The 12552-nt window shown below is 52.4% G+C and overlaps 2 protein-coding genes across 2 annotated transcripts; one reads left to right on the top strand and one right to left on the bottom strand.

Annotated features, from left to right (window-relative positions):
- Nucleotides 1–4661: 4661 nt before the first annotated feature.
- On the top strand, nt 4662–6036 carry RANGRF (RAN guanine nucleotide release factor). The gene is made up of 5 exons (XM_014864103.3): nt 4662–4803; nt 4893–5009; nt 5211–5367; nt 5458–5543; nt 5767–6036. Exons 1-5 carry the CDS (start codon nt 4727–4729, stop codon nt 5888–5890), a joined length of 561 nt encoding a protein of 186 aa, XP_014719589.1. The 5' UTR covers nt 4662–4726; the 3' UTR covers nt 5891–6036.
- Nucleotides 6003–11036, bottom strand: SLC25A35 (solute carrier family 25 member 35). The gene is made up of 6 exons (XM_070482360.1): nt 10900–11036; nt 9048–10237; nt 8108–8173; nt 7238–7390; nt 6760–6894; nt 6003–6600 (listed from the first exon to the last, which is right to left on the bottom strand). The coding sequence occupies exons 2-6, from the start codon at nt 9420–9422 to the stop codon at nt 6427–6429; spliced, it is 903 nt and encodes a 300-aa protein (XP_070338461.1). The 5' UTR covers nt 9423–10237; nt 10900–11036; the 3' UTR covers nt 6003–6426.
- Nucleotides 11037–12552: the final 1516 nt, after the last annotated feature.

Genomic DNA, 12552 nt, shown 5'->3' with positions numbered 1-12552 from the left:
TTTTGTTTTTTTGCTGAGGAAGATTCACCCCAAGCTAACATCCTCTATTTTGTACATGGGTTACTGCCTCAACATGGCTGCTGAGGAGTGGTGTAGGTCCTTGCCCAGGAATCGAACCCAGGCTGCCAAAGCAGAGCACACCAAACTCAACCTTTAGGCCACAGGGCCAGCCCCTTCAATGACTTCTTATTCTGTTTCATCCCTAACTGGTCTAACACCAACTGGATGTACCACAATACAATTCTGGTGCTGACCACCCAGAGTTAGCATCCGATCCCACAAGTCAAGGACTCAGTTTTCCATGAGGCTGCCCTCATTTCAGATGCCAGCCACAAATCTCATGGGTCCCCAGGCCACCTGCCATTTCTGGCCAACTGGCTACATATCCAGGGGTTCCTGCAATCCCCATAGGTTCAATAATTCACTAGAACAACTCACAGAACTCACGGTAGTGCTATACTTAGAATTATTGCTCCATTGTAAGGATATAATAGGCAAAGTCTGGAAGGGTCCTAGAAGCAGAGCTTCCATGCTCTTTCCCCCGGGAAGTCAGGGTGCATCACCCTCCTGGCACCTCAGTGTGTACAGCAAGCAACAAACTTCCCTGAGCCTCAGTGTCCAGAATTTTTATGGGGCTTTATTGGGTACATATCAAGTGGCTCAAAGCTCCAATCCTCTAATCATATGGTTGGTCTTTCTGTTATGGCTTACTCCCATCCAGAGGCGCTCCTTATCTTAAGCTATCAGCACCCACCATAAATAACAAAGAACTCCTATCACTTGGGAAATTCCAAGGATTTAGTTTCCCTCCCACAAACCAGGGAGAAAGGCCAGTCAAGTTCTTTATTGTACTTCTCTTAAGTGGCCCTAATTGGTAAATAACCTCCTGTCTCTTAAGCAACATCCATTCAGTAAATATGGGCCAGGCCCTGTGCAATTCAGTGGGAAGCAAAGGGGAAAGATAGATATGGTCCCTGCCCTCCTGGTGCTTAGTCTACCAGGGTCTAGAGCCTTACAATACAGTGGAGTGTTGTGGAGCATTACAATCCAGTGAGGTACCGGCAGTGGGGAATGCAGGGCCAGGAGCCACAGGAGCCCACTGGAGGAGCAATGAACCCTGCTGATGAACTGGCCAGGGAAGAGGGGAAAAAGAAATTTCTAGGCAGAGGGCATAACGTGCAAAGGCCCAGAGGTATGAAAGAGGTTGACTCAATGAAGCGGCTGAGGGAAGTTCAAAGTGTGAGGGGAGAATGGTGAGATGTGGGGCCAGAAAGTTCAGCTGACAGCTATGGAATCATCCCAAATACAAGGACACGCTGGTCTGCCTCAGTCTTCATATCAGGCCTTTGTTTGGAAATCTACTGTGGCTAACATTCACTGCCACAGGACCCTGGGCATCTCTCTGAGGCAGTTTCCTCAGTTATAAAGCAGGGGCACTAGTGTCTATCACATTACAGGATGTGAACCGAACGCCCTAGCTCTCCTTGCTCAGGCCTGAGGCTCCAAAAGCAGCACTGTGTTTCACCCATTTTTGGATCCTCTCCCAGAGCCTAGTGCATGGCTAGGGCACAGAACACTTCATAGCTGGGTGTCCTAAGCTCTGGTCAATCAACCTCGATGGAAAAAAATTATGATTATTTTTAACCACCTCTTAACTGAAATTTAACATTTCCTTTAATTGTGATTATAGATAACCACCCACAGTAGCATTAGCAGTATCTGTGACTTTGTCACAATAGCAATCACGGATATTCTCATTCATGTTAGAGTTGTTGCAGATCTCTTAAACTATGGTTTATGTACATCGCTAGTTTGACATTATACTCCTTAGACCCACTGCTAAATCTTGTTAATGTGATAACAAAGAAGCACATTTTGACTACATCAAAAATCTGGGTGTTAAATTTTGATAATTATATTTAAATATTTTCATTTCCTTTGTATTCCTATATATTTTATTTTATGAATTTGAAAATAGTATTCTGAGTAGGAGTCCAGGGGCTTCACCAAACTGCCAAGGGGATGCATGGCAGAAAAAAAGGTTAAAAACCTCTGCTTAATAGAAATATATGTTGTCGTAACTCTTCCCAAAGGGATGCTTGACTTTGGGTGTTGAGTTCTCTCTCTGCTCCGAGTCCATCACTTCCACCTCTTGGTGCCCTCAAAAGTTGGAGGTAGGGGCTCTGGGACACCTATCCCCAAAGCAAAAAACTATATCCTCTCCATGCAGGGCATCAGATAAGGGAACGTTCCAGGGGTACAGAACCAATCAGTAGCAACCCTACTTCAACCAGTGAGCTGAGAGCTGGACATACCCTCACACCCTCTTGAGAAAAGTGGCTGCAGGCCATCTCGGCCTATTGAGATGATACCCATCATCTTCGCCACAGGCAGCTGGACAAGGGATCTCATTCGTGTCTGGCTGGTGGCCTGGGAAGTGGCCAGGCAGGAGAGCTTGCCAAGTAGATACTTTCAGATTGAAAGGCAACTAAGAGACCCAATTAGATCCTGTCTCTCAGGGAGTTTGAATTTGAACACATGGCGAGTCAGCTGTTGGGAAGGTGAGAAGTGACAGACACAAAGAGGTGAAGGGCAAGAGAGAGGGAAATGGAGTCAAGAATGGGAATTTGCCAAGTGAGGGTAGCCTTCCACCCCATTCTCCCAGAGGTTTAGCCCTGCACCTTTATTACTTCATTGGAGGCCTGCTTCCTACCAGCTGGAAGAGCCCACCTAAACCGTGCCCCAAGAGCTCCAGAACTGTGGAGGGCCAGGAGTCCCCAGCTGCTCAAGGCTCATAGCAGAGCTTGACTCCTGACATGCCAGAGACCCAAAATGAGCAAGTTTCACAATGCGGGGGAGGAGCGGGGGTGCTCCTCAGTCTCCTAATCCAGTCTGACCTCCTACTGGCCCATGAATAAGTTCCTACCCCTTGTGCCCAGTATCAGGCTTCTGTTAACTTCTATGTCCTTGCAGGTCCCTTTCTAAGGGTTCCCTATCTGCTTGACTGCTCACAAAGCAGACAGAGCCAGTATTGCCCCTGGCGGGGACGGGGGACAGATCATAGGTCAGCAGAAATGGAGAGGGAGAGCCAGAGAGGTCTATCCCTCCCTATGTGAGAGAGCCAGCATGAGTTCCCTTGGTTCCCCACGTCCAGGCTCCTCTCCCACTGGGACCCGTAACACTCCCCTCCTCTCTAGAATTCCTCATGGATCAAACTTAGTCCACTCTCTGGCCAGAAACAGATTCAGAGTCAACTACATCCACACCTGTAATTGTAACAATGTTCTAGAGATGAGGAAATGAGGCTGAGAGGGAAGTGAGGAGTCCAAGCTCCTCAGCATGCTCTATAAAGACCCTGCACATGGATACTTCTCCAGTTTCATTGTTCATAGCTCCCTGCCACCCATTCCCCTCTGCACCCTTGCCAAATTGATATACTTGAATTCCCCAAAACATGCTCTCTCATCTCCAAGTCTTTGCTCCTGATATTTCCCTGGCTAGAATATCCCTAGGATGCCCTCGTGAATTCTCTGAGTCAACCTTTAAGACTCAAAGTGTACCCCACTGTTCCTTGTATACTCTCAGCGAAGCAGGGACTGTATCCGAATAGCTTTTATATCTCCAGGGCCTGCCAAGGTAAGAGACCAAAACAATATGTTCTCCTTGGACTCAGTGTCATGAAATTATTAGGGTCCACAGGTATGGTCAGCACTTGGGATCCCATGGGCGGGATGGCCTCAGGATGAGGATCCTCCTCAGCTCAGTTCTTGGCTGGGAAGTAGACGACATCTAGAACCCCTGAGGGCATGACTGGTTCCCTGTGTTCCAGAATTCACACTATTGAGTCTATTCAATCACTCAACGATACATAATGGGTCTATTATGCTCTAAACATTCTGCCAGGTGCTGAGGATCAAAGATAAATGGAGAAATTAGATGAGAGGATATACTTCAGTCGCAACCTTAAAAACACTCTAAAAAACTATAAAAGAAAATAACAGAGGGTTTAATCTGTGCTTTCTTCCAGGTGTGTGTTGTGTGTGGGAAAGGCCCCCCTCCCCACCCCCTGGCCGCGCTCCCAAGGCGAAGATTTGAGGGGGATTAGATGTATAATCCCCAGGTTGGGTCTCGATTTCACGAAGGCGTGAGGCCTGAATCCTAACCTGGCCCCACACCTGGCCCCATTGTTCCCCTAATTCCCCAGCATCCGATCAGAGAATTAGCGGTCTGATTGGCAGCTCATTCGCGATCAAGAAGCCCTGGGGACAGAGCTGGGTGACCCTGAAACTATTCTCCCTTGCCTCAGGAGACCCCACCCAGATGTCGGTCCCTTAGACAAGCAACTGCCCCTGAAGAAGGTCTCAGGCGACATTCTTAGAAAGTGCGACCCCTTTAAAAGGAAGAGCCTGGCGGACGCGGGCTAGCGACCACGCGGTCGTCACAAATCCCAACCTGAGTTTTTACCTCCTAGCCAAGCCCGCGGTCCCGCCCCGGCGCCCTTCTAAGAGCTTGCTGGCCCGGAGCAGCATCGCTGGGTGCCGCCCCTAAGGCGCGGGCGCCGATTGGCCAGCGCGGTCACAGGGCGGGGACAAATCTTAAAGGGTCAAGGAGATAGGAAAAACCGCAGGCGGCAGTGGCCGCTGCGAAACGCAGTGAGGTGACGCCACGTGGCCCCATGTCGGTTTCTTTTAAATCTCTCTAACGCCCATACCCCAGCCTCAGATCCATGGAGCCCACACGAGACTATCCACTGTTCGGGGGCGCCTTCTCTGCCACTCTCCCTCCCGGGGCCATTGACGTAAGGTGAGAAGGCCCGGGCGCAGGAGGAGGCCGACCGGGTGGGTTGCGGGAAGAAGGCAGGGCCAACCAGGGACTGCTTCGCCTCTCTCCAGCGACCTCCGACCGGTCCCGGACAATCAAGAAGTTTTCTGCCATCGCCTTACGGACCAGAGCCTGATCGTGGAACTCCTGGAGCTGCAGGCCCAAGTGCGCGGCGAAGCGGCTGCGCGGTGAGGAAGGCGGGCCCGCGGCTGGCCAATGGGAGGGCCGGAGCCGAAGGGGGCGGGGCCTGTGACAGAAGGGTTAATCCCTGCAGTGAGAACTCCAAGGGCAACGCCTTATCGCCGGAAGTGAGAGAAGTTTAGGATTTAGAGATGCTTGTGAGGGGCGGTGAGAGATGCCCCTCCCTGACCCTGCTCTCCTCATTCCAGGTACCACTTTGAGGATGTTGGCGGGGTGCAGGAGGCTAGGGCTGTGCAAGTGGAGGCTGTGCAGCCTCTCCTTTTGGAGAATCTGGCCCTGAGGGGCTGCTGTCAAGAAGCCTGGGTCCTCTCTGGCAAGCAGCAGGTAGCTAAAGAACACCAGCAGGTGAGGGCCGAGTGAGTGTGAGGTGTCCTGGAAGGGTGAAGGGGATGGCCCTAGGGGACCAGGTAAGCATCCTGATTCTGATCTCTTTAGGTAGCAGAGGTCGTGACACTGCACCAGGCCTTGCTGCGGCTGCCCCAGTACCAAACCGATCTCCTGCTCACCTTCAATCAGCCCCCGTAAGGACAGAAAGGGCGCATGGCTCATGACTTGGGTCCCCAGGAGAATTGGCTGGGAAGGGCACTGCAGAAAGACGGGCTGGTGGGGTCCTCCAAGGAAGCAGGACTGGGCCAGAGGTTTGGGGTCACAGATACCTAGGTCCTCCAGGGAACAGGAAGTGGGAACCTCTAAATCCAAGGCCTTGATGACGTTCTCTTTCCGTCTGTTCCCGCACCCCCCCAGCCCTGATAATAGGTCATCTCTTGGCCCTGAAAATCTGTCACCTCCGCCCTGGAGCCTGGGTGACTTTGAACAGCTGGTGACCAGTCTGACCCTTCACGATCCCAACATCTTTGGTCCCCAGTAACGATGCTGAAATGTTGCATGATGCTGCTGAAGACCTAGGGACCCCATTCTGCAAGGAGTTGGATATATTCTCCTAATTCTTTCCCTGTGCATAAACATAAGACACCTCCTCTCTGCAGAAATAAACTTGCTTTATAACCAATATAATCTTTGTGCCTTTGAATCTAACATGACACCTGGGTCACCCCAATTCCCTTTGGTCTCAGAGGAGAGAGTTCAAAGTTGTGCATGGGTTCAGAAGGGCCCCAAGGCTGGCAGTGGGGAAAGAGAAGAAATACACTTTGGAGTGACTGGTTCAGCCCTGAGAGAGGGGTGTGACGTGTACAGAGGGCTAGGTAGGGAACGTTTAAAGCAACACCCAAGGAAGGGAGGGAAACTATCCCTTGAGTGATTCACCCTGAGAAGACAGATGGGGAGTGGGTTTGGCTGTCCCCTCGGATGGATGAAAGGTCTTCTGGTCAGAAGTCACCAGGACATAGTAATGAAGGCAGAAGTGTCCCAGGAGTGCCAATTTGGTGGAATGTGGAAGGATGACTGTTATTTGGTGTGTGTGTAGTAGAGGGTGCGCAGCTGGTCCCAGAAGAAGAGGGAGAGGATGGTGTGGGGGCCAAGACGGAAATAGGAGGCACCTATACCCTTGTACATGCCAAAAATGCCCTCTGTCCGAGCCGTCTGCAGCAGCGCGTCCAGAATCCCCCGGTACATGAGGCCCTGAGAGCAGGTTGGAGAGAAAGGGAGAACACAGGTTTGTTAGAGCCCATCAGGGGTCTCACCTCTGCAGGCTGCCTTTTAGTCCGTCCCTCCTGCACTCACAGTCTGCGGCCCGCCTCGGCTTTCCCTGCCTGCCGGCACCCCAGAGTACTCCCTTACCTTGCCCTGAGCGTCTGTGGGCTGGTTGTAGAGCCTTGTGCTGGCCACATCAAAGGGTGTCATGGCCAGGACCACTGCAATGCCACTCACCATGGCGGCCGCCAGAGCCACCTTCCAGCTCTGGGGAGGAAATATCTAAGAGGGGAGGGAGGAAGAGCTTTGTCAATCAGCCAATCATTCAACCCCTAGGAAAGGACAGGTCCTGTGCTGGGGATACAGGAGAGATAGCTGGTAACTCTGGGAGCTACTACTCCATCAGTTATAACCCAGTGTGATAACATTGTAAAGGAGGAAGGGCAGGATGCCCTGAGGACTCAAGGACACCTTCAATGGGAAGGGTATAAAGAGTCAGTGACCCCAAGCCCTCTTGTGGCTCCCTCACATTGAATGTTGGCACTGTCCCCTCTAGGGCTCACTTCAGCTTGCCCTCCCCCTGCCCATCTTCCCAGGGTGACCCCACCCCTTTCCTGGGCAGTACCTCCCACTTGGTCATGAGGTCCTTGGTGGATGAGAAGGTGCACAGCTGGGTGGAGGAACCGACGGTAACTCGGGGCACACTTCCCAGGGCCCCACGCCACAACCCCACCAGACCATGTTTCTGGCCGATCTCGGTCAGTGCTTGAAACATGCCCTGGTAGGGGGAAGACCATAGATAGGGGCAAGATTCAGTCACCTCAGCATCAGAGCTGCCACCTCATAACACTGCCAAGGATGGGTCCTTAACTGGTACCTGATGTCTAGACAACTGGTTCCATGTGGGCTTAGAGCCAGAATGTGGCCCCTCACTTGTCTACCACCCTGTTGTTCCCTCCTTCGCGACCCCAGAATAGGGGCAGTGAGTATGGAAGCGAGGACATTAGGAGGTCAGGAGAATGGGGCAGGAGAAACAGGTGCAGAAGACTAGAGGAACTGGGGAACATGTGGGAAAGAGGATCCCTGTGGACTCCAGCGGCAGAGTGGGACTTAATTGGTGGGCTGGGCAGAGCTGTAGCTAGGTTGGAGCTGTTGGGTGTGGGCAGAAAGCTGGAGGTAGGGGCCGGCCCGGTGGCACAGCAGCTAAGTGTGCACGTTCTGCTTTGGCGGCCTGGGGTTCACCGGTTCAGATCCTGGGTGCAGACATAGCACCGCTTGGAACGCCATGCTGTGGTAGGCGTCCCACATATAGAGTAGAGGAAGATGGACATGGATGTTAGCTCAGGGCCAGTCTTCCTCAGCAAAAAGAGGATTGGCAGCAGATGTTAGCTCAGGGCTAATCTTCCTCAAAAAAAAAAAAAAAAAGAAAGGAAAAAAGCTGGAGGTAAATGGGAGAGAATGGGCAGGGACTACAGCGGAGCTGGAAAACCCTCACCTGATGCTTATACTGGTGTCCTACGGCGATTTCTGAGGCTGCCTGTGCCTGTAGGTGAGTCTTCACCTGGAAATGAGAGAGTATCATGGCCTATGGCCCAGTGGCCATCCTCCCACTTGAGACCCAAATGCCTGACCCCCTCTCACTTCCTCTGAGGTGTTCCAAATACCCTTTTAATCTGATAATTACTGTTGTTCCCACTTAACAAATTGCTCTTGAGACTCTGTGTCCCTTGGCTCCAGTCCCAGGGGATGGATCTCCTAGCACTGCAAGACACCCGCCCCCACCCCCGCATCCTCCTTCCCCTGGGGGTAGGGGTGGGGGATGGGGAAGTTGGAGAATGGCAACATTTCCTAAGACTGTTCATGTTAGGCAAGACCTGGGTGTCCAGCCTCTCATGCCAGCTTCCACTCCCAGACCAGATCTCCATCTGCCACCACAACCAGGCTCCCCATCAGACTCTGGGGCAAGTTGTGAGGGGTGATCTGCAAGACTTGCTCTCTGGCCCCCAAGCCTCGTGGAGGCATGGGTCCAGTTGACTTTGGAGAGGCCACTGTCCTTGAATCTCATACCCTGGGAGTGAGACCAGACTGCCTCTCCTTCCATAGAACTCACTGCCTCCCAGTGTCTTTCCAGGAGGAACACTATGCAGGGCCTAGTCCTAGGAATAAGCAATCGTGAGACTTACCCTCTCTGGGCCTCAGGCTACCGACCCTTCACCTGTATCAGGTAACTCAAAGGGGCAGGCTGTAAGACTGTAATTCTGTGATGACCAGGACCTTCCCCCGATCCCTACACTTGCTGATATATATTACTCAAATTCCTCATCCTTCTCTACACGAATCCACTTCCAACCTCAGCGTCAGGTTGTGAAGGCCCAGGCCCCCACCCTACACCAAGGGTCTGCCCTGAAGGCCCCAGGAAAGACCCTTCTTCTCACCATGTAGATGGGGCTCCCCAAGTAGGCTCCCATGACCCCAGCCAGGGCCCCAGCTGCTGCGCTGCGGGCAGGGCTGAGGCCACCTTCAGCCGTGCGCAGGTAGCCCCCAGCCTCAATCAGCCCGTAGGTGCCCAGCCGGATGCCATTCATCAGGAACTGGTATAAGAGGGCAGGGGCCAGGCCCTTCTGCAGGGCAGCCAGGCCGTCCACCTTGCCGATGGTGATGAAGGCATGGAAGACGTTTCGGTAGTGCCGCTGGTAGCTGCCGGGGGCCTGCAGTTCTCCCTGCAACTGCATCCTGGTCTTCACCACCTCCAGGGGGTTGGTGAACAAGCAGGCCCCGCAGGCTGCCAGGCCGCTCATCAAGAAGTCCATGGTGGGGTAGCAGTAGCAGGAACTGGCCCAGGAGTAAGAAAGTCAAAATGAGCTTCAGAAATGAGGTAAGAAATCAGGAGAAGACCTCAGTTTCAGCAGTCCAACTGCAGGAGGTAGGAATTTAGAGGTCTGGAGACAAGAGTGTAAGGGTCAAACTTAAAGGGGTCAAGGGTTAGCTGGAATTTGGAAGACACAAGCTAGCAAAGAGAAAAGAAAGAGAAGTTTAGGAGAGTCTGGCGAGAAGGTTATGACAGGACCCTGTTGGCCAAGGGATTTGAGGTCTAGGAGAGGTAGAAGCCAGGAGGACGGCAGGTGGGATGCTGAGGATGGCGGGCTACGGGTTGGCGGGAGTAGGGGAGGGAAACGCCGAGTTGGGAGACGCGAGACCGGGAGGAAGGAAAAAGAAAACAATCAGGTTAAGGAGAAAAGGATCCAGGCGAAGATCCAGTGGCGTCCCCGGGACAGCAACGAGATCTGGATTTGGGAAGGAAGTCGGGACTCCCTCCAGGGACACGCGTCTTCAGGCTGCTGTCGCAGCTCGCCGCAGCTTCGCCCGGGCAGCCGCGGAGGCCGGGCCGGCACGCTCTAGTCACTGGAGCGCGGCGGCCAATGGGGAGCCTTGGAGAGCCGTAGCCGAGAGCCTCGGCCAATCAGCGCTAAGCCGGCTCCGCGGCCAATGGGAGGTGCTCTCGACGACCAGGTCTTCGGAATCCGCTGAGAGGCGGTTGGAATTAACTCTCCGCCTCCCGGCGTCCGGGCCGGTGCCTTGCGCTCGGAGCTCTGGGAGAGGTGCCCGGGGAGCCGAGGGTTTATCACTGGCGGGGAGGAGAGGTTAGAGCCTGGGTTACTGGACGGGCGCAGAGGCGGAGCGCGGAGGCAGCAGTTCCCCCGCTGGGGTGCTTGGGACTGCTCCTCTTCGGGGTGGAGGGCTCCCCTCCTTTGCCCTCTATCCCGGGTCATTGCTGGGTGGGGTTGCCAAACTGTAGACCCACGCCCTGCTCAGTTCAGGCCCGGGAGAGCTCAGAAGCTGCGGCTCCGCCCGCGAGGGGCAGATGGGACACACCTGCTGGATGGGAGCGAGCTCTTGAGGCTGAGTAAAGCTTTTGCAGGTTCTAGTGCCGGGGTATGGCTGGCTGCGGGCGTGGAGGGAGGGGGGCCTGAAGGATGGCGAGGGAGCGTAGTCACATCCCTAAGCTCTTTTCATCCCCACGGCAACCCAGAGGAGAAGGTCCGACAAGCCAAGGCAGGGATTTTGATCCCTGGGCTTAGGTTACACAGGGCCAGCAAGTTGGGGAGAGATTCTGCGATTCTGGATTCCTTCCCTTGCTCATGAGTCTGGTAATGGTTAATTACGGAAGAACTTCTGAGAAAAGAGACTGGGGAAGCCAGCTGGGAAGGGCTTGAGGCAGAAGGCTTAGAGAAAGAAGGCAGGAAGATAGAGGATGTCATCTGGGGCGGGAGGAGGCAGAGGGCTCACCTGTGTGTGAGGCAGCCACCAGACTTAGACTCGGTGCTTTTTGAGCTCCAGATGGGTCTTCCTGCTTACCAGCTGGACAGCCTTGGGCAAGTTACTTAACGTCTCAGAGGCTCCTCTGTAAAATGGGGACGGTAGGGGCCTGCTCCGTGGCCTTATGGTTAAATTTGTGGTTAACTTTGGCGGCCCAGGGTTTCGCCAGTTCCACCAGTTCTGCGGGTTCCGATCCTGGGCACAGACCTAGCACAGCTCGTCAGAGCTTGCGTAGGCGGCATCCCACATAGCAGAGCCAGACGGAGCTACAACTAGAATATACAGCTATATACTGGGGGGCTTTGGAAAGAAGAAAAAAAGGAAGATTGGCAACAGATGTTAGCTCAGGTGCCAATCTTTAAAAGAAGAAAGGGAATGGTAATTATCGCGCATACGCGAGTGAAAGTGTTGGACGAGGTGCTCAATTATCAGGTTTCCAGAAAACTCGAGAGCTGTCAGACCCCTATGCTCTTGTGTATCTTGTTCCCATGGCCGGGAATGTCCTTGTCCCCTTCTTTTGGTGATTTCCAAATCGTTCTTCACCTTGAGCTTCATCTCTTCTGACCCTGGAAGCTTTTTCAAATATTCCACATTCAGCCACTTCCATTCTGCTTTGCACCTCAAGCAATTGCCCATGTTCCTCATTTCTGTTAGCCATCTTTACTCTCTGACTCCTTCACCATGCTAGGAGTTCTTGGATGCCCCAGGGGCTGGGTCTGAGTCATTTCTATTTAACCAGTGTACTGCTAAGCCATTGAACCTTAGGATGAGGCTGGGGCGGGGTGGGGGTGGGAGGGCGGATAAACTAGAGCAGATAATGGGGCTTCTCAGAAGGGGCTCTGAAAGGGTCCCCCTGGGAAAATTTCCAAAGAATGTTCCCCAAATGCCTCCACCTACTGGATGAGGTGAGAGTTCATCATTGTTCTAATCTTTGAGTTTACACCAGCGGTTCTCAAAGTGTGGTCCGTGGAACAAAAGCAGCAACCCCTAGGGATTTACTAGAAATGCAAATTCTCTGGCCCTACCCTAGACCTCCTGCACCGGAAACTCAGGAGGCGGGGCCCACAATCTGTTTTAACAAACTCTAGGTTATTCTGATGTGTGCTAAAGTTTTAGAACCACTGGCTTTTATCTTTAATATCCAGATGCTCTAGAGATAAACAACTTTTAAAATGTTTTTAAAAAATAAACTTAGTTTTGGGGCTGGCCTGGTGGCATAGTGGCTTAAATTTGCGCTGTCAGCTTCAGTGGCCTCGGATTCGCAGTTTCAGATCCTGAAGCAAAAAGAGGAAGATTGGCAACAGATGTGAGGTCAGGGCCAATCTTCCTCACACACACAAAAATAATAATAAGCTTAATTTTTAGAACAGTTTTAGATTTACAGAAAAATTGTAAAGATATTATGAGAGTTCTCATGTACTCCACATCCTGTTTCCATTAACATTTTATATTAATATGATATAGTGTTACCATTAATGAGCTGATATTGATACATTATTATTAACTAAAGTCCATCTTTATTCAGACTTTCTTCATTTTTGCTTAAAGCTCTTTTTCTGTTCCAGGATCCCGCATTCCCACATTTCATTATCATATCTCCTTAGGCTCCTCTTAGCTGGGACA

The sequence above is a fragment of the Equus asinus genome, chromosome 13 (assembly GCF_041296235.1).
Source record: "Equus asinus isolate D_3611 breed Donkey chromosome 13, EquAss-T2T_v2, whole genome shotgun sequence".
NCBI classification, from domain to species: Eukaryota; Metazoa; Chordata; class Mammalia; order Perissodactyla; family Equidae; genus Equus; species Equus asinus.
The sequence above is the reverse complement of the archived record's forward strand: the minus strand, read 5'-3'. Positions and strand labels throughout refer to the sequence as shown.